The sequence below is a fragment of the Lepidochelys kempii genome, chromosome 1 (assembly GCF_965140265.1).
Source record: "Lepidochelys kempii isolate rLepKem1 chromosome 1, rLepKem1.hap2, whole genome shotgun sequence".
NCBI classification, from domain to species: Eukaryota; Metazoa; Chordata; order Testudines; family Cheloniidae; genus Lepidochelys; species Lepidochelys kempii.
In genome coordinates this window covers 205,769,317-205,796,773 of record NC_133256.1, presented here as the reverse complement: position 1 = coordinate 205,796,773, position 27,457 = coordinate 205,769,317, and the positions used below count along the sequence as shown (strand labels likewise).

Sequence of the window (27,457 nt, the reverse complement as noted above, 5' to 3'; positions counted from 1 at the left end):
TTCTTTAAGTTTTATTAAAAATACTTTTATTTACATTAGATATTATACTGTAAAATACACACAAACTGAGTGCTAAGTTTGTAAGCCATGGCTGAGTGCTAAGAGAGGATGAGCACCTGTCACTCCCAGATTTTTAGCCCCTCAATTGGCCGTGTCAAGAGTCCCAGAATGACCTCCCTCGGGAAACACACAATCAATTCCACCCCTCAATCACTGACCCCAAAGCCCTAACAACAAACGCCCCAGTTGCAGCCCACAGCCTGTAGTCTCAGCCAGAACACACATGCTGCCAAGCTGTATCAGAGGCTCTCTCATTCCTTTCCTACGGACAGAGGTGAGAGATGAGGCCTCAAGCTGAGTGACCAATGGATGTTTTGATCCTCTTGCTGCTCAGACCGCACAAGACTTTGGGATCTGCCTCCTGGATGTTCAGGCACATCAGGCTCAGTCGAGCTCCCACTTGGGACACAAACTCCATCTCACCACACAGAAACCTTCTCAGCTGCGGTGAATCTAAGGAGGAAGAAAATACAAGTAGCCCACTGATAAACTCACATTCCATCCACTCACCCAGCACTGCATGGCAACATAAGACCCTGAGGTGGACTGCAGCAGCTGTTTAAGAGATGCTCAGCAATGAAGGACAAGAAGTGAACACTGTAACCAACCAACTGCAGAGAGATTGAGGAAGGCAGAATGCTGGGCTATGAAAACCAATGGTCTCATTCTGAGGGAAAGAGCATTTTTACTTTTTATGACTAAAGTCAGCATGTAAGAATTAAGAGCTACGCACTGCTCACCCAGCAGGTGTACACAGATAGGCACCTACTCCCACTAATACCAGCACCAGCTTTACAAACAAGGAATTTACACCTCACGTGAAAGATGTCATCTCTAGCAGGACAGCACCCTCACTGAGTCACCCATACCACACACTGCAGCACAGTACCACTTTGGCAGCATGCTAAAGCCCTGGGGTCAGTGCCAACTGATAGAGGAGAGTCTCCCAGCAGCACAGTACCCCTTGGCACCCGTGTGGCATTGGGACCAATACTGATTGGTGGAAGATCTCCCTGAGGTGCCAGCACCATGCACACTGGGATCTTGCCAGCAAACTCCAATCCAAGTCTTGATTTGACCTGCTCTTGTCTGATATTAGGATCTTACAGCTTCCTAAGATCACAGATCTGTGTGTTAGGAACCTGGAGAATTGGAAACTCATTCCAGGAGTGAGAATACACCACAAGAAGAAGTTCCGGTTCTCCAGAGAGCTCTCCAGTAAGGACAGGGAAGACATACACACAATTCTCAGCAATAAGCTTTCCAGTCTCTCTCTAAATCAGAAAGAAGCCAAAAAAGGCAGATACACTCCCCTTTTCTCCCTCCCCCGATCTTTAACTGAAGTCTAAGAGTGACAACTATCTGCTAAAAATTTTAGCACAAAAATTCAATTTTTTCTGGGATCACTGACAGAACTTGAACATGGCAGCACCACGTTCCTTCCCACAGCAGTCTGACCTTTGGGAGACAGCACGGTCACTTTCCTAACCATAAATCCACCAAGCCATGCCACAGCCCTTCCCAAAGTACATGAATCAACATCCCACACAGCCTGGCTAAAGTCAGAGGACCTTGATTTGTGGATACTGGCAGGACTGACACCCTGGTAATTTCCCCTGGGCTGGCTCAAGAAAGGTGGCCTGTGCACCCTCCTCCTCCTCCTGGCTGCTGGGAGGATTCTTCCCCAGCCCTCTTCCATCCAGCTGGTAGGGCAACTCTTTCCTGCCCAGTCAAGCAGCACTTGAGGCTGATGGTGAGAGCTGAGGGCACATACGCACCTGGCTGGGGAATCTTTGAGGGCTTCCTGTCGAGGCTAAAAGCCAGCAGGATGGTCCGGCAGATGGCACGGCTCCTACACAGGCTCCTCAGGTAGCAGGTGACAAGGTCTTCAGGCTCCTCCACACACTGAGGAAGGAACCAGAGTACTGTCAGTGAACCTGTGGAGTGAGCCAGATGGCTACATAGGAGTCAGTGGACTCCCTCTCAGCTGAGGCTCAGGCCCAGCACCACAGCCACTGCCAGAATAAGCCACTTACCCCAGGCCTGGAATTGGCTCCTCCATGCTGAATGAAAATGCTGCCCCTTCTCTGCACATTGCTCTGCACAGCTTTCCACTCCACAGGGCTCAGGCCTAACACTGCAGCCACCTGCTGGTTCTTGCACAGCACCAGAGCCTCAGCTGTTCCATCCTCCACCAGGATCCTACAGGCCAAGCACAGATGGACAGAGACAACGGCAAGGTCAGCGTGAAGAGCAGGCACATGTGAGCTCAGTGGGGGAAGGAGGGTTGTGCTCACGCCAAAGGGAAGTGACACAGAGTTTTAACTGGCTGTTCCATCCATGTCATCTGTTCTCAACCAGCCTTCACTGGATCAACTGCTCTCACTCCCCTAGGGTGGTGGTCTTTGCTTCCTCCCACCCACCTCTACCCACTCCCTGCCCCCCAGTACTTACTTGGCGCTGGCTTGACTCACTCCTGTGTGCGATGGGCAGGGTGGGCTGTGTCGGCTGCACCTTCCCTGAAGCAAGAGCAGAAATCAGAGCTGGGAGTGGAGGGAGGAGCCAATGCTCCCTGTGCCCCCCTAAGTTAAAGAGCTTGTTAACTGCATTCCCTGGGACAGTGTCTCAAGTGGAAGGAGCGCCCCCCAGGGGCTGAGGGTCCCTGGGCTAAGGGTTTGGGTGGGACTGAAACCCTCCCACAGGAATGGAGTATGCACTGGGAAGGCAGAGCACAGCCCACCCACTCATCCCAGAGTCAGCCCAGCCTGTGGCCAAGCCAGACATCAGAGTCACATGCATCTCTGCACCTGGCGGTTTGGGCCCTTTTCTGTTGTGGCGCTATTGTATGTGAGGCATTAATGCTAGACACTGGGAAGGAGGCTCTGGCACTGGGAAAGGTCAGGAAGCATCAATTTCTCCGACACAGTATTTGACAAGGGCTACGTTCCCAGCGAGCAGAGGGCAGACTCAGTAAGACAGCTAATGGCCTCTGAGCAGAAAGCACATGACTCCCAGGAGGGCTCCCCCGCAATGATCCCTGTGGGCACTTAGGGTACCTCTCTGAAGATGCTACTGCAGACAGAGCAGATCCATTGCAGGGACAAAGCCAGGACACAGGACAAGTTGCAGAGGATCTGGCCCTGGGACAGGCTGTGAGGCTGAAGCAGCAGGTTGGACAGAAACACCAGCGAGGGAGACGTGGCTGCAGGGGACTTGGAGGCTATACCTGCAGGACTGGAAAAGAAGAATGTGAACAACCCGCCATGGAGAAAAACTCCCTTGGAGAAGAGTGAGACAGAGCCCAGACTCACTTGGAGGAAAGGAGCAAGCAGGAGGGCGGCAGAGCCAGGATGCTGATGCAGCTGGAGGCAATGTATGTGCAATAAACATTGTGAAACCTGCAACATAAAAAAGCAAACATTAGAGGCAGCTCTAGGAGGCCCCTTTGTCTGGATGGGCTGGGGTCTTCCTTTCGCCTTTGGCATGGCCCATGGGAGTGGGGGTAGTAGTTCAACAGGAAGAAGGGAGAAAGGACAGTAGATCAGGAAGGAAGGGGGGCAAGAGATGAGAACAGGGAGAAGGATGTGGCCAATTGAGTCCAGGTCAGATCACAAGGCCACAGGCCAAGGTGGATGGTGGCAGGGAGATGTGTACCTGTATGGTTGGGGAAAGGGAGTGTCTGAGTCTAGATCTGGGCTGACAGCTGTTCAGGGACTAGACGTACCTGGAGATTTTTCGCTGCAGGTTCTGGAAGAGAATCTTGGCCCCGGGCAGCAAACCCCAGAGATGCTGAAGGTTGGCAACTGCTATGTAAACATCCAGCACAACAGAGGAGCCAGGAGCAGCTGAGACACTCAGCTTCACACTGTGATCCCAGGGCAGGAGGGTCCCTAGGCATGCAGAAGGACAAGGACACAATGAGCTCACTAGCTGCTGCTCTATCCCACTCCCAGCTTGCCCTGCTACAGGCTAATTTCAGTAGCCCTACCCCACACACCAGCCAGTACCTGGTCCCCACAATCATACATTAGCGCCCCCTGCTTCCTCCTGTACACATAGGCCCATGCACCTTCCCTCCCCCACATTCACCTCAAGACCAAGTACCTTTTCACTTGCTTCTAACACACCCAGGGGACAGAGTCCTGGTCCCTCCACCACACAAAATGGGACACGGTGCCCCAACCCCACACATGTACCAGGGCAGAGCACCCCCTTCCAGGGCACACACAGGCACCAGAGCAGAATGCCCCATCCCATCCCTGACACACATAAACACAATGGACACAGCAGCACCGACACCCGTCCCCAGGGCATGGTGTCCAACCCTGGCATGCTCAAAGGCACAGGGTGGAATTCTCCGGCCCTCTGACACACTGACAGGGCTGCAGTACCCTGGCATGCTCCCCCTTCCCCCTAGCATATGCACACAGAATGGGGCTTAGTGTCTTATCTCCTCACAGTGCAGAGGGGACCAAGCATCACCAGAGGCAGACGTGCTGACCTTTCTGCCGCCGCATGCTGCAGGGTGCGGAGAGCTTTTCATTCCCAGGGGAAGCACACAAGGTCCGCTCCACTATCTCACCAGAGAAAGAGACAAGGGAGCCTGTGAAACTGAGAGCAGAGCAAAGAATCAGGGGCTCTGTCCTGCCACAGAGACCAGAGGCAGAGCCTGATGGCTGAAGAGATGCCCCACTCTGAGGTTCCAGCAACGGAGGAAATTTAAGGCACAGACACTTCAGCACCTTCACCTGAGCTCATCTGTCCCAGGGCCCTCTGGACATCGTCAGGGCCATGACCACACCAGGGAATTACGTACACAGTGTGAAATCTTTGGGCCTCTTGTTGGTGTTTGTGTTGGTCCATGTTATGTGGAATGTTGTCTAGCCTAGGAAGTGATGTGGCAGAGCAACAGATGAGGGTGTGTGGCAGGATAAGAGCTGGGATAGGAGAGGTGAGGGCAGGGTTTTAAGTGGGGCGGGGAGGATTTATGACAGCCTGTTGCAGCGGAGGCATCACTGTTGTTCAACAACCGTACTTCACCTGCCTTCCATCAGGGGCCTATCCAACTCAGCTATACTTTGCTTCTGCACCAGCCAGACAGTGGGCTAGGAACACAAGCTTTCAGCATGTAAGATTCTTATCCATCTCACCCCATGAGCTCCCCCATTCACAGGGAATCCCTGAGATGACAGTGGGTGCATATAGCACGTTTGAAGGTCAAGACAGAGTGGGAAGCACGTTCTGAAGCCCGCCCTTGAGCAGACCATGCACCAGCCCCTTCCCAATAAACCTAGGAGAGGGCCATAAGCTCAAGGGACTCAAGACTGCAGCTGCCATGGTAAGAGTAAAAGGTCTTTAGCAGCTGATAGGGATAAACCCCACCGGGAGATGCCACAACTCTCAGCCACATTATAGACATTGTGTAGTGAGGCAGCATACAGCAGGATGCAGTACACCTGGCTCCCACTGAGGGACTGACTCCTAGTGCTGCAGCATGTGGGCTGCAAACAGAACTTGAAATACAGGCTTCAGATCCATCCTACACCCACAAAAGCAGAGTACGTGGTTCCCTGCACACACTTCCTTGCTGCTGGATCTGGAGAAGCAGGAGCAAAAGCAACAAGAAAGTAGGGGGAGGGAGGCATCAGAGCCTGGGGTGTGGTCGGGGAGGAGACATTCTGAAGGCAAGCCCTAGTAATTTAGCTAAATAAGGTTTTGGAAAAGCAGAGGATTTATATCCCCAAGTTAGAAACTGGGCAGGTGTGGAGACAGGAGGGGAAAATCGGCCTTACTGTAGGAGCCTAGTAAGAGCTTCATTGCACAGACAGACCAAGTCACTCCATTCATATTTAAACACACTTTGAAAAGATCAGATTCCAGCCCCATTCAATAGCCTTTGAACAGGCAGCAGAAGGTAGCACTCAGTATTTCTGACCACGACATTCCCCACCCCCAATCTCTGAGAGGGATTCAGTGGAGACTTCTTGCACCCAACAGCCCAAACTGTTTTGGGGTCCCATTGGGAAGGTCTCACTTGTGATCTTGTCACATATTATACGGTAGATTGCTGGCCTGGCCTGACCCACTTACATATGAGGACGATTTCCAAAGAAACCCCACTGCACTGCAGGGGTTAGCGCAGGTGGCTGAGTAAAGTGCATTCCTAACTAGGAGCCAGCATTGACCCCATTTCCCAAGTCTTGGTCATGTCTCAGTGACCCTAACACCACAGCAGAAGAAGGACCAACATACCTGTTGCTTAGTAGCTCTGGAATGGAGAAGACTGTCTGCCCTATTCCTGCCCACTCTGACCCTGGGATCACCTGGAAAAGGAGGAGATACAGATTTAACAGGATTATGATATGCACCCACCACCGATATGGACCAGCTCTACCCAAGGCCCATAATCACATCCATCCTTGAGGTCGTGAAGCACAGAACTGTACAAAGCTGAGAGGCTACCACTCCTCAGCATTGGTTTCAGGGCAGGAGGGCTTGGGGGGGTGTTTTCTTCACTTCTGTGAGAAATGCCAAAGCCCGCCATGGTGCCCATGGGTGTTTGTATGATCTCCTGACCCAGATCCCCAGGGAAGAACTAGTCACCCATGGAAACCCAGAGCTATAAGATGCTGCATACCTGGGGCTGAGCCAGGCAGGAGATCCAAGTCTCATGCTGTAGGTGCCAGGTATCTGAAACTAGCAGGCACGAGTGGCAGCCCGACTGGTTCAGAAGCCTCCCTTGCAACGGCGAGAGACAAGGCTGCTCAAACACCCCGAAGTCCTGTGAGAACAACAGCACAAGAGGCACATCAAGGGAGGCGGGAGGAGAGATCAGCAGGGGAGAGGGCCCCAAGCACAGATGAAAAAAGAGGGGCCCAGGGAGCAGTAGCAGAAAAGCCCTTACAGAGACTCCTGCTTTGCCATGTGTTACACCAAAATCCTCAGATTACCCTGCCCATGGATCAGAGGCAGCAATATGAGCCCCAAAGCTAGAAGGTGCTTAGTCTCCTTTGCTGTGACTCTTTGCCTTCCAGGGAGCCACTGCTGAGTCTGTAGGTGGCGCAAGGGACAGCACCATCCTGGCCATTCCATTTGTCATTCAGGGAAGTGGATGTGTCACTAACAGCACAACACTGAGTCCAGCAGGACATTGGCTTCCCCCTCCTCCAGCAGAGAAGGGGTTAATGTGCTTCCCTTAACTCTCTCATGGCCACAGTGAGAGCAGGATTTCAATTGCAGGAGATGCCTCTGGTGAGCCAAAGCGTGACAAGCTATTCCGAGAGTGATGAAAAGATGAGGTGGGGGTGAAGAGCAAGCCCCAGCTCTGGAGTCCCACACTGTGGCAGGGGGCCCTGCAGGGGGCAGCACCAAGGCCCCTCCTTACCAAACACTGGGGCACAATAAGCCGGTACAGCCCATCTGGGTGCAGGAATGGGAACCATCGAAGTGATCTCCCCATAAAAAGCAGCAGCACCTGGAATGGGACAAGAGAAGCTGATGAGGGAGGGACACTGGTGAGGGAGCCGGGAGGCAGAGCTCACCATGGTGGGAGTGGGCAAAGGGAAGGGAAAGCACAGCCCCCCAGGGTGCGGGGAGAAGGCAGAGTGCCCTTGCAGGAGGAGGCTGGATTACAAAGGACAGTGGGGTATGCCCTGGGGGGGAGGGGAAGGGGAACACTTGCAGGGCAGAGAGAGAGGATAAGTGGAGCTGTTCCCGGTGGGCTGGGAGGGAACCCCTTGTGTTCACAAACATCAGTGGTCAAGAGACAACCATCCTCCCACTCTCTGTGGACCTGGCTCCCCTGACCCTCAGGTAGGCTCCCCATACCAAAATCCAGCTCACACCCTAACCAGAAGGCCACTTCCTCCAGCCCTCCCTTACCCTCTGCTGTGCCTCGCTGTCCTCCCTCTGATGGTTGGTCTGCTCCAGCTCTGGCAGGTTCCCAATTTCCCTGGGATGCCCCCAGAGCCGAGGTTTGTCCATCCAGAGTACGGTGGCCTGGAAGCTGAGCCGCAGCTCCTGCTCCTCTCCATCTCCTTCTGCAGCCGGCAGGTAGTTGCGTGACATAAGCCCCTCTTTCTGGGTGACCAGGAATAGACGAGACATGCAGCTGGTTCCTCTGGCACTGCTCTGGCCTCTATCACAGCCCTCATCAGAGCCAGCTCCTGGGTGGGTCCCCTCCAACTTTGGCAGCTTTGCCTCTGGAGATCCCAGCTCAACCTTTGAGCTGCAAACATCGTTTTTCCCCAACCAGGGACTGTTATTGCTTGTGGGACCCTCTTGGACTTGCACCTCAGGTGTATGAAGAATCTGAACATCTTCAAAGCAGAATTGCACATACAGCCTGTAGTGAGAAGAGGGGCCAAGAGGAGATATCATCGCAGCTCCAACTTAGTAGGCAGGGAGGTTCCAAACTAGGCCGCCAGCAGGGAGAGGGAGCCTTGGCCAAAGGCTCAGACAGCAGGAACGGATGGAGTGGAGGCCTGCTGAAGACCGCTGGACCTAGTGTATCCAGGACAGACTGAGATGGTGGGTTTGTCCCAGACAGAGAAACCCACCTTGTGCAGGCAGCATGGGAGATGCACTTAGGCACTGAGATATCCCGTTAATGGGCAACTTTATAAATACCTATACAGATGTGGAACTGTAGGGGTATTTCACCACTCAGGGGCTTTGTGATGCAGGAAGCACAGACTCAGTGTCAGTCTGGCTCTGCATTTGACACAGAGAAAGAGGGACTAGATGAGAACAGGAATGGCCCCCTCAAAACAGCAGCCACCAGGAACTTGAATTCCACAGAGAAACTGTGTGCGTGTGTGCAGGAGTTAGGTGTGTGTGTGTGGGGGGTGATTTAATGGGAGCACATGTTGGTGAACTCCAGAGGCTGGTGCCAGAGGAGGAAAAACCAACAGCCACAAGGTTCAACAGCATCAGAGGAACCTTCAAACACGTCACCAGGGACCTGTCTAAACCACTGCATGCTCAGGTAAAGGACAATGGCAGACACGCATTTCCACTACTCTGGGACCGAACGAGTGAGGAGGAAACAGCAAGAGCAAGTGAGAGCACAAGCTACGGAGCACTGGGCTTCTCCCCCACTTACTTCTACCCATCCAAGGCTTCAGGGTGACTCTCCCGCCCAGCCAAGGGTCTGGAACTGCTCTCCAGGCTCTTGGATTATTCCCCTTCGCACTATGCACCCAGCTGTAGGCACATGACACTGTGGTCCAGGCTAGGGGGATCATTTCCTTAGAGGGAGGCTAAGGCCTTATGCTCCTGGGCACAGGACAAGGGGCACTTGCCTTGTTTCTGTGCCCCTCACATGTTCCAGGATCCACAGCTGCTCCCAGGAGGGAAAGTCACTTTGAAGGAATCGCTCTACCACCAGCTGGTAGGTTTCCACCTGCAAAAGGGACCCTGCAAACGTACCAGAGAAGAGCTCAGCCAACAGCCAGGCAAAGCAGAGAGAGCAAGCTCAGCGTTCTTGCTCCCAAACCCAGCAGGTAAGGTAGGGAGAGAGCTCAGCGCCCCCCCCTCCCTCCCACCCACCCCCTAGGGTCAGCAGGCAAAGCAGCAAGAGGCCAGGATCCCCCACTAGAGCGGTGTGGGCCACACCTATGAGAGCTGTGTCAGTGAAGGGACTCCCATCCCTGCGGGAGATCACACAGGGGATCGAATCACTCTTGTCCCGCAGCTGAAGGGAGCCGCTGCTGCAGGAAGCTCTCAGCACCCCCAGCAACACCTGCAAAAGAAAGGAAGCTGTGAAGAGAATCAACCAGTCCTCAGCTTGAAGGGCATGGGATTCAAGTGTCTGTAATGGAAACCATTTTTGACACTATCAGCAACCTGCCACCACCACCTCTTTCATTACATCCCAGGCACGGAAAGCAGGGTCCACCCCAACTGGAGGTACACACATGTCAATCAAGAGGAGAGGAGCCCCAGCCCCACCCTCCAGGCATCATGGTGGGAGGAAGGAGGGGAGCTCCTGTATGTTAGATTGCAAGGGGAGTTTAGCACGTACCATTCGGGGTTGGAAGCTCTCTGCTGAGAATGTATCATAGGACCAAGCCAGTCTGCGATTCAGCTCCTGGGTGCCCATGTGCTGGGCCTCCAAGGGGGACAGCAGCTGCAATGGATTAAAGGCTTCCTTGCTTCTTTGCTCAGCCACAGAGCGCAGCAGAGAAAGAGGTGGGGCCTGGCATGGGGGCTCCAGAGGCTGATACTAAATGATACAAAAAGCAAGAAAAAAAATGAGTCTCCTCCCCTCATACAAACAGGGAGCTCAGGGAGCAGGGCCCCACCTGCTGCAAGGGACAATGGTGCATTTCTGCTAGGATCTCATGATGAACATCTCTCACTGGCGCCTTAGAAGTCACCACAGCGTTCAGAATGGGGACAAGAAACTTCTCAGCTACTCCAGGGCCTCGAGACACAGAGTGGATGAACAGCTGTCGGCGTCCAACAAAACAGCAAAACCTGAGAGGAGGAATGATACAGGTGTTAATAGCTCACCCATAGGACCCCCCCCCCCAGCAAGAGGAAGATTTGCTTGTGCTTAACTGGATGCCTGCTACCTGACACCACCAGTTTGTTAGTCACCCAAACAATCTCCTCAGGGCTCTGCCAGCCTTCACTTTGTTTTGAAGGTTAACCAAACAGCACACCTCAATCCTCTTTGAAGCGTTCCCCTGTGATATCCAGCTCCTGTCACTGGACACACTCAGAAATTAATAGTTTGCTGTCCCCAAGGGAACCGTATATAATACACAAAGCTTGACTAGTAAAACTTGGTATCATCACAGCACTGAGATACATTTATAATGAAAACAACCCTCAGTGTATTATCAAAGACTAAGATTTAAGAGATAGTAAGGATAATGGAAACAGAAATGGTTCCATACAAAACAAAAACATAAAACGCAAACCTGGGTCCACACTTATCAATGTTTACTTTTCCTATTTAATAAAGTAGATTTCCCCCCAAGGATCCAGTCTTTTTCAGAGCCAGCTGGTTTTCAGTCTAGGGACCAGATGTCCCAATTTTATAGGGACAGTCCCAATATTTGGAGCGTTTTTTTGTTTGTTTTTAATATGGACTCCTATTACCCCCCACCCCCATCCCGATTTTTCACGCTTACTTTCTGGTCACCCTATTTCAGTCATACCAGGATCCAAGCATCCAACCCACTCATCAAGGGGCTTCCTCAGTGAATGAGCAAAACGTCTCTGTGCATTCTATTTATTTATGTTCTTCAAAGTTCATTCCTACCCCGACAGGGCAATGCCCTGTGGTTTAGTCTCCAGTGTGTTCCCATCCCCATTTACGCTGTATGCAGATTTGGCTTCCATTGTATTGGCTTGCAGTGCTTAATTTACATAGCCACATGCGAGACAGGTGAGTCAATGTCCTTTGCCTGACTCAAAACCTGTTTGCCAACCCTGCCTTGAATTAGACATTAAAACATGTGTAGTACATATATATATATCTTCTTAAGTATCATTCATGCATATATCAAACAATGTTTATGAGGATCAGTGTGATCCTGGCTTTCATTTAAGACCTCATAAGACATTCTTTGTAGACAAATACTATGAGAACAACATGCTAGGTACAGTGTTTGTCAAGCCTGATAGGAGTTGCTGTTACAGGACAATGAAGCCTTTGCAAGCTGGGGCCAAGGAGCCTTTGTATCACAGTTATGTATGAATGTAAGGTGCAGGCATGAGACTAAGGAAAATATAGGAAGGAAATATGGTGGTAGAGAGGGAGTATGTGAGGGGCGGGCGTACTTAGGGGACACAAGAGGGAGCAAAGAGAGTGCAGATGGAGAGAATGGCAGCTCCCTAGAACCCAGAGGTTATGAGATGGCAAAGTGGAAACCCCCTCTAATCAGAGGACCTATATTTAGTAAGGGCCTTTAAGGTTGAATTTTTAACATGCAATGACCCATGTATAAGTTGGGTATGTGTGGCTCCCCTCTGAAGGCTCAAAAACCAGAAGGCAAATTAAAAAATTCCAGCTTTTCATTGTTGTTGTTTTTAAATACACGTTGTGATTGGGAGGTCTAACGTGATTTTTTAATGCCTGGAGTTGGCAATAATGGCCATAACAAGATCCATTGGCTGGAAGTTGAAGATAGATAAATTCAAAGGTGCAAGTTTTTAAACAGTGAAGGCAACTACCCAGTGGGACAGCTTACCAAGGATGCCACATCACTTGAAATCTTTAGATCAAACTGGATGTCTTTCTAAAGGATATGCACTAGTGCTCAACCACAAATTATTGGCCTCAGTGCAAGAATCTATAAATCAACCAATCACCATCACTCCTAATTTGTGTGCTGCAATTGCATTGGTTGGAATGAGTGAGCAGAAGAGACTATACACCACGCTGTGACCTCTGTACCTTGGGGGAACACCCTGTCCCCCATGTTCATCCTTTTAATATGTTTTGTGTGGTATCCAATGCAAAGTTTTTCATGTCAGGTGTCTTTGGAAGGCTCATGATATACTGAGCATTGTAGTTACAGTAATGTTATAGGTTGTAATTTCACATATATAGTTATGAGACTGAAAAGGTGTCCTCATGGCTTAAAACAAGCCCAGACAAAAACTCTCCAGGAGCAGAGGCCCAGGCAAAACTCTCCAAGAGCAGAGGGGCAGTTCACACCTCATCAAGGCATGTCTGGGACAAACACAACCCATCCTCACAGGAACAAAGGACACTGGCCTAGGCAGCAACAAAGGATCTGTTGGACTCCCGAGTGAGTCACCTCCCTTCCCTTGGTCAGTTTGGGACTACGATGAGGTAATGCTCACCTGATTCTGAAGGGCGGAGGGGCAAAGCCAAGAGGGAATAAAGGACATGATAAAAGGGAGAGACGTTTGCCATGCTCTCTCTCTCTCTTCTACCTCCATCTACAGACACCACCACCAAGCAACTGAAGCGCTGGTCAAAGGGGAGAGCCTGGCTGGCAACCAGCCAGCCTGTCGTGAGCAGCATCTAAGTTTGTAAGGGCACTGAAAGTGTTAAGATCCGCTTTGAATGTGTTTTGCTTTTATTTCATTTGACCAAATCTGACTTGTACTTTGACTTCTAATCACTTAAAATCTATCTTTTGCAATTAATAAATTTGTTTATTCTACATGAAGCAGTACATTTGGTTTGATGCATGTCAGAGACTCCCCTGGGGATAACAAGCTTGGTACATATCGATTTCTCTGTTAAACTGACAAACTCATATGAGCTTGCAGCGTCCAGCAGGCATAACCGGACACTGCAAGACTGAGGTTCCTAGGGTTGTGTCTGGGACTGGAGATATTGGCTAGTGTCATTCGGTTGCACAATCCAAGCAGCGGCTGGCCAAAAGTGCTCACTCACGGAGCTGGGAGCAGTTTACATGCCAGAGGCTGTGTGTGAACAGCCCGGGAATGGGGGTTCTCACAGCAAAGCAGGGTAAGGCTGGCTCCCAGAGTCGAGGATTGGCATGACCTAGCAGAACACTGGTCCAGATAACACCAGGGGAACATCACATGCTCATCAAGCATTCTTATTTGTAGATCACTCAATTATCCACACACAGACAGAACACTATGACCGAACTGGCTCCATGCTTGTGTCTGAGGCAACAGGACTCCCTCTCCCGCCAGCCACCACTACCAACCCAAACATTAAAAAACTAGGAAATCCACATAAGTTGTGTCAAACACACTACGCAGAAACAAGTCCATGTGCACTTTACCCTATTCATCCTCCATCACCTTCATAAACAAACACTCCACTAAGATAACCTTAACGATGGCCTTGTAGTGATGCAAGCATAAGATCTGAAAAACGGGAAATGTGAACCAGTCTTCTTCACCCATTAGAAACAATTTCAAGCCATCAGTGACCAAAACCCACTAGAATACTTTACTTTTGGTTGCAGTTCAGAAATTCTGGTAATCTCTAAATCCACACAAAAAGGATATACTTAAATTCATAAATAGATAAACAACATGCCAAAAGCCAACAGGAAAGGAAAGATGGGTGAATGGTTAGAACCCTAGCCTAGGACTTGGAAGAACTGAGTCCACCACAGGCTTCTTGTGTGACTTTGAGCAAGTCACTCATCCAATAGTGTGGTAAAATGAGGGTAATAGTACTTCCCTACCACTCAGATACTACTGTAAAGAGAGCCATATAGATACAGTAGAACTGCAGAGTTACAAACACCTCAGGAATGGAGATTGTTCAGAATTCCGAACAAAACATTATAGTTGGTCTTTCCAAAGTTTACAACTGAACATTGACTTAATACAACTTTGAAACTTTACTATGCTGCTATCCCTTTATATTTTTAGTAGTTTACATTTAACATGATACTGTACTATATTTGTTATTTTTGTCTCTGCTGCTGCCTGATTGCGTACTTCTGGTTCCAAACGAGGTGTGGGGTTGACTGGTCAGTTCATAACTCTAGTGTCCGTAACTCCAAGGTTCTACTGTACCTAAAATAGAGAGACTGTACACCACTGTTTGTTAATAAACCATGTACGACTAAACACTTCACATACCAGCAGTACGCATTACTAAAGTACATACAAACCTCAAAAAACAGATTATAGAAATTCAATTGAAAAAACAAAGGTTACTGCAAGAATGTCTCTTACTACATTTTAATATTACAGCTTCCATAAAGTACAATATAATTAGAGGTCTTGAGAATACAGATGATAAAGGGAAGATTGGGAGTATCACAGTGGTATGTTTATTATACATACATATTTTTTTAATTAAAGATACCCTCACCTATAATCTATGAACTTCTTATACCCCCCCAAAATATCACTAAATTCAAAACCAACAAATCTTTAAAAGTAAGGACAGGACTACAAATATCCTTAATTGTGTGAATGTTTTTTAAAACAAGACTCTAGGTAAGAAATGAGCAAAAAACTGAAGATTGTAGCTAGCATCAATTATAAGGTTGTTTTAAGAAAAGCAGTACTTGTGGCACCTTAGAGACTAACAAATTTATATGAAGTGAGCTGTAACTGACGAAAGCTTATGCTCAAATAAATTTGTTAGTCTTTAAGATGCCACAAGTACTCCTTTTCTTTTTGCGAATACAGACTAACACGGCTGCTACTCTGAAAGGTTGTTTTAGCGGAGGATGTGATAGATATGTATTGAATGGGGACAGATGAGGACTGCACTTTCTGTAAATTGCTGTGGATTGGCTGCTGTGTAGGGTGTCTGACATAACTGCATGTTATATTTTTTAATATTTGGGTTGGCAGTTGTACTTGAGCAATCTTAACTGTTCCAGAACAAAAACCATGTTATGTAACAGAACCCAGGAGTGACTCACAGAAACCAACCTACAACTTCTCTGGGAAAGAAAAGTGAAGCAACCAGTGGGTAGGCAGAACCATCAAGGACACAAAGCGTGTGGGGTGGAACGGAAGGGGGGCAGAGATTTGTCTGGCAGAGCTCTGAATGGCCTGCACAACCACTTCCCAATGGGATTGGGGAAGGAGTGTCCTCACCTTTGCTCCAGCATCTCCAACAGGCTCACCAGCCACAGATAGAGTGGCAGACCTAGGTTATACCGGAAGAGCAGTTGCATGTAGAGATTTCCAGAGGAAGCTACAGGCTGGTGGAAGGTGCTGAGCCTTGAGAAACCCTTGAGAAGGACAGTGCTGTGCAGACAGGCACCAAGGACAACAACAAAGGGGAAACAAGCCAGGGGCTTCTGCAGGAGGTGGACATCTCGGAGCTGAGACACACAAACACATGACTTAATAGAGAGAAAGTGGACACTCTGCTGGCCCTCCCCAAAGACCCTCTCATCCCACACAAAGCCCTTTGTTACTCCATTACATTTCTCATCAACCCCAAGGGGCACTTCATTGATGTGCTGCCACCTATGTGGGAATCAGGGGAGCAAATAGCTACTATCAGCCACCTCTGGCCAGGCCCAGGCACAGCCATATCCCTGATTTAGCTGGGTTCTGGACTACCCCCCTGGTTGACCGAAAGATTTAGAGTACTCCTGCCCCCACCCTACACAACAAGCTTGCTCCACACACCACCGTCCACAGGTCTGTGCCTCAGCCACCCCATCCCCTGGTGTGCTTCAGCTCCCAGCCGCAACACCTCACCTCCACGCATGCTCCTGGTCGGAGTCCACGGGCAGAGTTCAACAGCTGCTGGTAAGCAAGGCACAGACAGATCTTGTTATCAAGCTCGTAGAGACCAGCCTGGGTGTTTAGTACTCGGGTGATAATCCCCTGGAGAAGGAGCACAGAGAAAAATAGTGCATTTACAAAGAGGGCACTAGGGCCTGGGGGAAAATGTGATTGCATAGTGCAGATGGCATCCATGGGCCCTGCAGGGCAGGAGCTGAAATTCAGGGGGAGGTGGATCTGAAAGCAGGTATAGGGTGCAGGTGAGGGATAACTCCTTACCGTGTAAGACAGGATCTTGGACTCTTTGGCTGGCACTGGCAACTTCTCATCTGTCAGCTCCAAGGGGAGGTGCACAGCAGCCTTAGAGGAAACTGGCTGAATTGGTCCTCCCCGCCAGGCAATTTCCAGAGGCTGTTCCTTCACCTGCTCCGCACAGTAGGGCAGGAGGCAGGAGGAGACGCTGGTGACGAATACCTTGTGCCCCGATGCCTTCAGGCTGGACACACTCAATGCTGTCAGCACATAGCCATGGCCCAACTGGAGCATGTGGTGCCAAGCTAGCTGGGGCGGTTTCTAGAGCAGAGAAAGCATAGTCCACATTAGCATGCCCTGCACTGGAGAAGAACGTTCCCTGCCGCCACTGTGTCCCTAGAAATACAGGCCAATATCTTCCCTGCCCCCAGGGCTGTACCACACTCCAGCCCAAGCCCTGAATCTTGCTGGGGCAGTGGAGTGGTGTATCACCTCAATGGTAGCTGCATTTCTGCAGGTTTCAGTGATCCTTCTAAGCAGTTTATCTAGTGCTATGGGACCCTTTGGGATGGAAGGTACCAGAGATATATAAGATCATTGTGAATAATAAAGGGATAAATAAGAATCAAGATGGGAAAAGGCTGACCTCGTGGCAGGGCCTGAAAAACACCAGCACACGAAGCCTCAAGGACTCACCTGCACCAGCACTGGAACACAAGCAGCAGAAGTGAAGCACTTCAAAAAGAGGAAAAAGAACGTCTTGTGGTGGATGCATAGGAGGGTGCTAAGTCTGGCCAGCTCACCTGCCACATTCAGCTTTGCTCTTTTCTGACATGGAACCCTACGGGAAGTTGGGGGCAGGGGAGTGAAGGGGGGAAGGAGAGATGGAAGCAGAACTTAGAACTAAGCCAAGGACACATGTGGTGTAGCATGCTACTCGTGGAAGGAAAAGGTCCCAAAGGGGTAATGTGGACTCTCTCTCTTCCTAGGGACGGGGATGAGATTTTCAAAAACAACAAGCCATACAATTCTGTAATGGGTCTCAGGCCACCCCAGACTGAGAGTCACCTTGTTACTCCCTGGCTCTAGCGAGAGGTAGCCTTGCTCATGGTGGCTGGGTATTAGCTCCCTACCACCACCCGCCTGTTATCCACTTAAGCACTCTTCTCCAGGCTATGCCAGCCCTGTCTTCACCTTGCAGGTTAACAATAGGTGCACCCCAGTCCCCAAGAAGCATTCCCCTGTGATATCCAGCCCCTGACACTGGCAACTCACAGAAACCCAATCCTCTGCCCCTAAAAGAGCAGTGTGTCCCAGTTTACCTTAAATCATCGCTCCAGTATACCACACAAAACTTGTAATAAAACAAGGTTTATTTGAGAAATAATAGAAACAAGAAAGAGTGAGGAATGCAAAACAAAATTATGATAAGGTGTTTAATTACATGATCACCTACAATTTTCCACAGGACCGCTACCTCATTCAGTGCACAGGATGGATGTCAAAGGGGCTGAATTATAACTGCATAGGCATAAATCTGGCATTTCCTGACTTTCAAGTGGCTGACTTTGCAACTGAAATAATGTTCTTTTAATTTTTTTTTTTACATGTAATACACAGTGAGAATATTAAATTTTATGTTCTATCTGACAGAACAAAAGGAAAATTCCAGAGTCAGCAACAGAGGATTACAGTGGAATTCTGGGTAAGAGGTTATTCAAAGATGGAGATATACAGCAATAAGAAAAAGACTAAGAATACAGACAGGAGAAACTTTTTAAAAGTTGTGTATGTTACATCTTTATTGTTAAAAGATCAAAAGAGTCTAGATTATCATAAAACAGATCTCTGCTACTTCAAAAGTTGACTTGACCCAAGAAGTGTGGCATGCTCTCAAACGAACAGGAAACAGTTATAAAGAACAGGAAGAATCTGGCAAGATGATCAGGCACTAGTGACCAGCAGACTAATTTAAAGCTGATATAGATAACAGATAAACATTTAAACATGCAGACATTAGGTTTCTGATTGGACATTTTGAAAGTGACAGAGATAAATAACATTCTGTATTTATCAAGAGATCAGGGGTCTGAATAGGACAATGTGGTGAGGTGAACTTGAAACTGGATAAGAGAAAGGATGGCCTTGCATTTAAATTACTGGACAGAGGCTCAGGACATCTGAGTTCAGTTCCCTACACTGCCACTGGCTAACCATGGGACCTTGGCTAAGTCACCTGACCTCCCTATTCCTCAATTCCCCATCTGTAAAGTGGCAAGCTCTCACACTCTTTGCTTAACTTGTCTAGATAGCTCTTCAGAGCAGGGATTGTCTCCTACTAAATGTACATAGAGTACTTAAGACAATGGGACCTCAAATCTTGGTTGGTGACTCTAGGTGCTACTGTGTTACCAAAAAATTATTACAGTTGCTTGATTCGCTAATAATATTTCAGAGTTTGAGGAAGGAGAAACAAGAAAAATCTGCAAAGAACATCACTTGGACAAAAGAGAGTTGGGGACTCAAATGGCTGACCACCATCACGTCGCAGTCCCCATCAGTACCTGGCCTGGGCTGGGGAAGCTAATGATCCAACCGGCGGATCAAATTCGGTAATGAATCCTGGTCACGTACCACCTGAGGCATGTTGCACATATGCTAAGAAGAATCAAAGAAATCTGAAAGATCCAGGATCAGGTAAACCCTAAAAAACTTGCCAAAGTTATGCGTTGCCACTAACTACCTTTTCTGAATCCAAGAAAAGAAAAAAGAAAAGAACCCATGAGCAAGATCCAGAGAAGAAAGGATTGATAGCTGCCTGCCATCTACAGTACCACCATGAACCAAAGGCGTTGGTGAACATGTACTCATCTCGAGAAGAACCATAACAAGTTGCTGGAAAATTTCATGCATATTGGTGTCGTCTATCGAAGACTCCTTTTATGCATGTGCTTTTATGCAAATAACAAATGCTCGTGTTAAGCCAAGTTCTCAAGAGTACATACTTTGGCTTATAAAACTTGTATATGACTTAAATGGACAATTTGTCTTAGTCACTACTAATACATTTCAACTTCATTGTTTAGAAATATTTTTAAATAATTATACGACTAAAGTAGCTAAGACACACTGGTGTGCTCATTACAACCTCAATATAAAGATCTCCTGATAGCCTGCTCTGTTACAGCAGTAAAACCTACTAATGACTTATGCAAGCTGTAAGTAAACAGCTTTTTCAGAAGAAAAGCTAAGATTCACACAGCCTACAGCTTTCTCTAAAATACAGAAAAGAAAATATGCCCTGTTGAATGACTAATGTTTTAGCTAAAACAATTACCACTGCTTATAAAAAAATGTTTAAATTAGCCTGATATAGAATATTTTAACTGTGGTTCACTTACTGGTGAAAGTCAAAAGAAACTATAAGCTTCTGACTTATTCTGCATATTTGGTGTAATTAACCTATTGGTCTTTGCGAAAGAGATAAAAGGTTTCACAAATACATATCACTTATCTAATGATGTAATCTGAAATTTTATAAACCTGAATTTGTGTTTATTAAATTTATTGCTTAGTTTCCAAGTTTATAAACTTTAAAGATTATTTGGGTTTAGATGACAGACATTCTGATTAGCTTAAATGGGCCTTTACCTTAATTACCAATCTAATAAGGTTCTGAATTGTGATATATATTAGTTCAATATTTAAATTTAGAATTACCTACCAACAACTTGTGTCTTTGATTACTGTGGTTCACTCCTCCATAGAGCTACCTGTTTGTGTTAAATTCACTATTTTAAATGAGCTGTCACTTAAAATTAAATGCATTATATTTTTTCATCTTCATCTCTTTTCTATTTCCTAAGTTTTATTTTGGTTAATAAAAATCTATGGAGTCATGAAAGTTTGAATCTGTACCTTATCCAAATTATGCAAACCCAACACATTTTTGGAGTACAGGTTATTCATTGATTAAAATTATTTAATATACACATTTTATACTATATCCACTCAATTGTTCTCTCACACATTTAGCATGAATCTGACCCAATCAACATCTCCCTGAACAGGCCAGGTTCTTGCTGTGATGCAGGGTGAACCTGTGACAAACGGCAGAAGCAACAGCTGCACATATTGAATTAAGAGTATTGAGTGTTTACCTGGTGCTGAGCAATTGTGCAACTGTTGCTGGGTAGAAGACAGGGATGGTGTCAACCACTCTCTTTGGTCGAGGATCCACTGGCACCGGATCTGCCAGGATTTCCACATATCCAGCTGAGCCCTGACTTGTCTGTGGTATGTATGCCCAGCTGGGGAAGAGAAACAGTAGCTCCAGCCACTCAGATTCAAAATGCAGGAGCTAAACCAAAAAAGAAAAGGTGCTGCAATTTGATATATATTCACAATACAACTCCAGAATTAAGACACTTACAGCATTAGCCCAGCCTTCCCGTCACACAGCAAAAGCTCTCACAGCTCATTTTAGAGCAGGGATCAGTTTCCAGCAAGATGCACATTTTGCTGCTCCCCAAGAAGTGGCAGTGATTGATCTGTAGAGAAATAAACCCCTCTTTGCTCCAAGAGGACCCCAAACTATATGTAGCCTTGTAAACTCCTATGTAATTTTACTCCTGACGGAATTCGGTGCCAAAAAAGTAAAGATTCTGTGCCAAAAAAATCTGCATATTTTATTTGTCAAAATACCACAATATAATCACACCATTTTCAATTATTTTGACAAATAAAATGTGCAGAACTTTGAAGAATTTTAAAAATTTTAATTTTTTGGTGCGGAATTCCCTCAAGAGTACCAGGGTTCTGTGTGGCGCAGCCTGGCTGCAGGCAGCTCAGTGGGGGGGTGTGGGCCGGATCTGGGTACAGAGGGGCTCGTTGTGGGGTTCTGAGTGCAGGGGGGAATGGGACTCTGCAGGGGAGCCCAGGTGAAGGTGGTTAGGGCTCAGTGGGGGAGAGTCTGGGTGTGGGGGACTCAGCTGGGGGTCTGGGTGCTGGGGGACTGGGGTTTCATGGGTGGGGGGTCAGGGTGCAGCTGGTTGGGGCTCAGTGGGGTGGGGGTCCAGGTGTGGGGGGCTTCTGATGAAGCGGGTGAGGCTCGGGGGGTGGAGGGTTGGGTGCAGGAGGGCCCAGTGGTGGGGGTGTGTGTTCTGGGTGCAGGGGGCTCCTGAGGCATGGGGTGAAGCTTGGCGGAGTGGGGGTTCAGGGGACTCAGGGGGTCTGGGTGATCCCGAGATCGGGGGGCTCAGTTGGGTAGGTGAGGCTCAGCGACGGGGGTTGGTCAGACAGAGGGAGCAGCTCCTTGCACAGTGACACCCTCACCCCTCATGGCTGAGGAGTGATGGAGCCAGAAAGTGCAGGGAGGAGTCATTGTACGGGGAGCTGCTCTACCTGTCCGTCCAACCCCTGTGCATCTGGGACCCCTCCCGCCACCAACCCCCCCGCCAAGCCTCATCCCTGCTGCACCTGGAACCCCCACCCCACTGAGCCTCACCTCCTTCACCCAGACCCCCCCGCCAAGCCCCCCTTTCCCCAATTCAGAGCTTCCTGTAGCCAGGGGAGGTTTCTGTGGGTTGATCTGACCAACCCCGGCAGCTCTGTTGGGAACTCCATTTCTGTCCTCCTTCCTTCCCCCCACCATCCCGGGCATCCCCAGACACACACACCCCCTTTCCTGTGGTGACTTACGTCTCCCCCGGCTGCCCAAACAGACATGCCGATGCTGCCGGGAGGGGTGAGTGAGCACTGGTGCAGCTTCTCTTTACTTCCCGCACAAAAAACATTTTTCTATGGGAAGCAAAGAGAATCTGTGGTGGGACATGTTTCTGCACATGTGCAGTGGCACAGAGTTCCACCAGGAGTAGCAATTTCCTGGGCACTAGGAATAGCATTCCCTGGGCCCAGGTTTCTCCCCATCCAGGGTATGGTGGCGATTCATTTACAGCCATTTAAATTTTGGCAGTGCTTGGTATTTCCAGACCATATTTCTAATCTTTCTCTGCCTTCACCAGTGTTTGACGCTCATCCCAATGCTGTGTTTTCTGCAAATATAATTAACATGCTCTTCCCCCATTCTTAGATTATTTATAAGTGGCAAAACAAAAAGACCTGGGCCTCCATCACTAGTGTCACCCCTCCTCTCCCCAATTCCAGATGCTGCCATTTATCTAGACCTCTTTTATTCAAGATCCTCCAGGCAGGCCTCAGCAGAGTAGCACCCCATCCAAGCCAAGATTTCATGATACACTGTATCACATGCTTCACCAAAAGCTCAGCATAATTCCCCTGTTGCAGTAATTTTAGCTCCACAGCCTGTGATTCAAGCAAGCTTACCACTGTTGGTCCCATCAGTTTCTCAGAGGCTCTCTCTCCAAGTGTTCGTGCCATTATTTAATTAGTAACTGAAACTACATTTCAAGGGTAATTGACAGGATCAACCTTCTTCCCCTGCCTCTTTTCTCCAGTCATTCCCTAGTCCAGTAAGTTTGGTAGTTAGCTCTTTAGCAATGAAAGGTTTGACAAATTTCACCCTTCCTCCCTGGCATTTGAACTCACTGCCTTCCCCTCGCAAGACGCATGTTTGATCTCCCAAGTTACACAATCTTTTGCAAATTGTTTCAATCCTCCTGCTGTCCGCAAGGTCCTTCAGAAATGTTACCAAGAGCTGGATCCCTCAAGCTGCCTGCTGCCATACCTGACAGGGAATTGAACCAGTGTTGTCTTGCACATACAGGTTGCCATCCATTAGCTTCTCTTTCCCCTCCTGCCTTCTTCCATCGGTCAGGTAGCCAATCAGGATTAGGTGAGTCCGTGGCAGAAGACTCTGTTTGGGCAAGATGTCCTCACCTTGGTGAGCCCATTTCTTGAACTCACTTGTGCTCCAGGTCATGTGACTACAGCAGGGTGTGCATTGCTGGCACTGGAGGTCAGAGATGGAGATGAAACTGGAGAAAAGGGAAGAATGATAATATGAAGGGACGAGGATGAAGCTGGGGAGGGAAGAGGGGCATTTAGACATTTTGCTGCAGCAGGTCAGGCTCAGCACAGGTGCAGCTATGCAGCCTTAAATGTTGTCCTCTGAGAGATTGTACCACCATATGGGAAGTCTTGGTGGTGAATGTACTCACTTCAATGGCATGACACAGGGCTCAACACTGAAATGGCCACTGTGTCAGGAACACAATCTATTTCCACATTTACCCTGAGAGCACATTTACCCTTGAGTACCTCAGAGGAAGCACGACCCATTTTGGACTGTGGTCACATGGCTGGGCACACACAGAACTTATGGAGAAATATTTTGGAAAAGAGACTGAAAAATATACTCATCTGAACAACCTTCCTAGGAGACGTAGGAGGGCTTTATCCCACAGTTTAGGCAGAATGTTAATGGAAGATTCCATGAGAAGACCAACGAAACCGTGTGGAGTGAGTGATGTGGATGACTCTGTAAGGGGCACTCTCCTTTCTAAATCAATACTGATCCCATTTCCCCAGCAAGGTGCTTGGAGGTGCACCAGTGCTGACCAGTAGCTAGAAGAGTAGCTGACTGTAGTCTCTGTGCTGCTTATGGGGAGACAGATCAAAACAATGCTGCCAACCTCAGAGTTAAATCTTCATCTTAACAGGCCTTGCTTAAAGGATGTGAGGCTGAGAGATGCCAAATCAAAGAGGTCTCAGGCTCTTCTCTTCAACTTTAAGAATGTAGCCAAGCTTAATGTATCTAAGCTTAAACTAAGAGACTTGATAAAGAGAAATTTTGCATACCACCAGATACTGTTAACGAGCGAAGATGTGCCCAATATTCTACAATGCTGAGACTGATCAAAGCACTAAGTATGAGCAACATGGGCAGCACCGTCAGTTCATTCCCAACCCAGCTGGTTTTAATATGTGTGCCTAGCAATAACAATACCACAGACATAGGCCCTGTCTACGTTAGGGAATTTCAGAAAAAAGTTCCCACCAGTGTCAACACCAGCAGCAGCAACATTGGAAGCTCTAGTGAGACAGTGCTCCAGCTGTTTTCAGTACTTGCACCTAGCAGTTAGCTGACAGGGTTTTGGAAAGAGCATTGATGTTGGAATGTTGTTTACACTAGAGCCCCCACCGAGCGCAGATGATGTGCTGTTATCAGCACTGTAGAGTCATAGGGACTTAGGACATGTCTACACTACAAGTGCTGCAAAGGCACAAAAGCAGGTACGTTGCGTAGCACTGTAGCATAGGTTTCAGAGTAACAGCCGTGTTAGTCTGTATTCGCAAAAAGAAAAGGAGGACTTGTGGCACCTTAGAGACTAACCAATTTATTAGAGCATAAGCTTTCGTGAGCTACAGCTCACTTCTTCAGATGCATATCGTGGAAACTGCAGCAGGCTTTATTGGTCAAACTGGACAGTCTCTACGTAAAAGAATAAATGGACACAAATCAGATGTCAAGAATTATAACATTCATAAACCAGTCGGAGAACACTTCAATCTCTCTGGTCACGCGATCACAGACATGAAGGTCGCTATCTTAAAACAAAAAAACTTCAAATCCAGACTCCAGCGAGAAACTGCTGAATTGGAATTCATTTGCAAATTGGATACTATTAATTTAGGCTTAAATAGAGACTTGGAGTGGCTAAGTCATTATGCAAGGTAGCCTGTTTCCTCTTGTTTTTTCCTACCCCCCCCCCCCCCAGATGTTCTGGTTTAACTTGGATTTTAACTTGAAGAGTGGTCAGTTTGGATGAGCTATTACCAGCAGGAGAGTGAGTTTGTGTGTGTATGGGGGTGGGGGGGATGTGAGAACCTGGATTTATGCAGGAAATAGCCCAGCTTAATTGTCATGCACATTGTGTAAAGAGTTATCACTTTGGATGGGCTATCACCAGCAGGAGAGTGAATTTGTGTGGGGGGGTGGAGGGTGAGAAAACCTGGATTTGTGCTGGAAATCACTTTAGATAAGCTATTACCAGCAGGACAGTGGGGTGGGAATAGGTATTGTTTCATATTCTCTGTGTATATATAAAGCCTGCTGCAGTTTCCACGATATGCATCTGAAGAAGTGAGCTGTAGCTCACGAAAGCTTATGCTCTAATAAATTGGTTAGTCTCTAAGGTGCCACAAGTCCTCCTTTTCTTTTCACTGTAGCATAGACACTCACTACAGCCACAAAAGGGTTTTTTCCACTGGAGTAGTAAATCCACCCCCCTCTTCCATCCACCTAGCTCAGGGGTGGACAAACTATGGCTCACAGGCTGGATCCAGCCCATCAGGGCTGTGGATCCAGCCCGCGGTTTTGCCACCCCCGTGGCACCGCGGGGGTAAGGAAGGCTCCCTGCCCGCCCTCGCCTCACGTCACTCCCAGAAGCGGACAGCACCATGTCATAGAATCTCAGGGTTGCAAAGGACCTCAGGAGATCATCTAGTCCAACCCTCTGCTCAAAGCAGGACCAATCCCCAATTTTTGCCCCAGATCCCTAAATGGCCCCCTCAAGGATTGAACTCACAACCCTGGGTTTAGCAGGCCAATGCTCAAACCACTGAGCTATCCCTCCCCCCTTCCATGGAGGAGCAGGGGGCAGAGCATGCTGCCCTCGCCTGCAGGCACTGACCCCTGCAGCTCCCATTGGCTGGGAATGGGGAACTACAGCCACTGGGAGCTTCAAGGAAGGTACCCGCAGGTAAGGGCAGCATGCAGAGTCCTCTGCCCCACCCGCTCCCCCAGGGGCTACTACAGTGCTGGCTGCTTCTGGAAGCAGCATGGGGCCAGGACAGGCAGGGAGCCTGCCTTAGCCCTGCTGTGTGCCGCTGCCACCCCGGAGACACTCAAGGTAAGAGGAGCAAGGCCAGAGCCCACACCCCGAAGCCCACACCCCCACCCCCTGCCGAGCCCCGTCCCACACTCTGCACCCCTCCTTCACCCCAAACCCCTGCCCTGAGCCCCCTCATACACTCCGCACCCCTCCTGCGCCCCAACCCCTTGCCCTGAGCCCCTTCCTGCACACTACACCCCCCCCACACACCACCTCCCGCACCCCAACCCAGTGCCCCAGCCCTACATTCATGGCCCCACATGCAATTTCCCCACCCAGATGTGGCCCTCGGGCCAGAAAGTTTCCCCACCCCTGACCTAGGTGTATGGGCCTAGGTCAAACTAACTCCGTGGAACAGAGACGCAATACACCTAGGCTGTCCTCACTTTCAGGGCCAACCAAGTACCGTCCTTGGGCCAGTCATTCAGACCCAGACCTTGTGAAATAGTCATTCCAGTTCAACGCTGTTACAGCAGGCCCTGGACCTGCAGTTCCCCACGTACAGCAGGGAGCTGGGGATGCTCCGCACAGAGGCGGGGGAAGAGCAGGGATCGGATTTCCAGACATGCCGGGGGGGGGCAGGAGGGGGGGTGGCAGCAGCTGGGGGTGGCACTGACACGAGCCCCGCCAGGGCACTTTACATACTGGGGACGCTGAGAGCCGCTGAACCAGACTGTAAAGCCCGGATATGAGGGAAACCGCTTCAAGCCCCGGGGGTTCGGCAGCGCCCCCAGGTCCAGCCCGGGGCCAGGGGCAGGCGGCGCGGGCAGGAGGGAGCGCGGCCGAGGCGGGCCGGGACCCGCTGCCACCCCGTTACCTGTAGCCCAGCGGGAGCTCCCCGCTCCGCCCAGCCCACGTGCTCCGCAGGCACCGCGCCACCGAGTCCGCCAGCTGCTCAGGGCCGCCGCCGCCCGGCCCCACGAGGTGGAGGGTCTCGCAGACGAAGGCCCGGGCCGCCCGCAACCACCGTTGCTCCTGGGGGAGAGACGGGAGAGCATCAGGGCGGGGGGAAGGGGGGGGACAGCGCGCGCCGGGGGGGGGGGGGGCGAAGCGCGCGCGGGTCACTTACAGCCCCACCCGGCTCCTCCATGCAAGCAGCGCGGGTCCCGCCTGGCCCGGCGTCTCCATAGGAACGCGGGGCCGGAAACCACGGG

The 27,457-nt window shown here is 49.3% G+C and overlaps 1 protein-coding gene across 1 annotated transcript; it reads right to left on the bottom strand.

Annotated features, from left to right (window-relative positions):
• CTC1 (CST telomere replication complex component 1) lies at positions 1 to 27,457 on the bottom strand. Its single transcript, XM_073309942.1, has 24 exons — positions 27,373 to 27,457; positions 27,121 to 27,278; positions 23,195 to 23,444; positions 20,649 to 20,848; positions 17,185 to 17,329; positions 16,516 to 16,809; positions 16,210 to 16,338; positions 15,595 to 15,824; positions 10,365 to 10,539; positions 10,085 to 10,285; positions 9,676 to 9,802; positions 9,363 to 9,477; positions 7,942 to 8,404; positions 7,445 to 7,534; positions 6,698 to 6,841; positions 6,313 to 6,383; positions 4,562 to 4,671; positions 3,785 to 3,950; positions 3,372 to 3,458; positions 3,117 to 3,294; positions 2,515 to 2,579; positions 2,097 to 2,262; positions 1,839 to 1,965; positions 1 to 513 (listed from the first exon to the last, which is right to left on the bottom strand). Exons 1-24 carry the CDS (start codon positions 27,391 to 27,393, stop codon positions 350 to 352), a joined length of 3,876 nt encoding a protein of 1,291 aa, XP_073166043.1. The 5' UTR covers positions 27,394 to 27,457; the 3' UTR covers positions 1 to 349.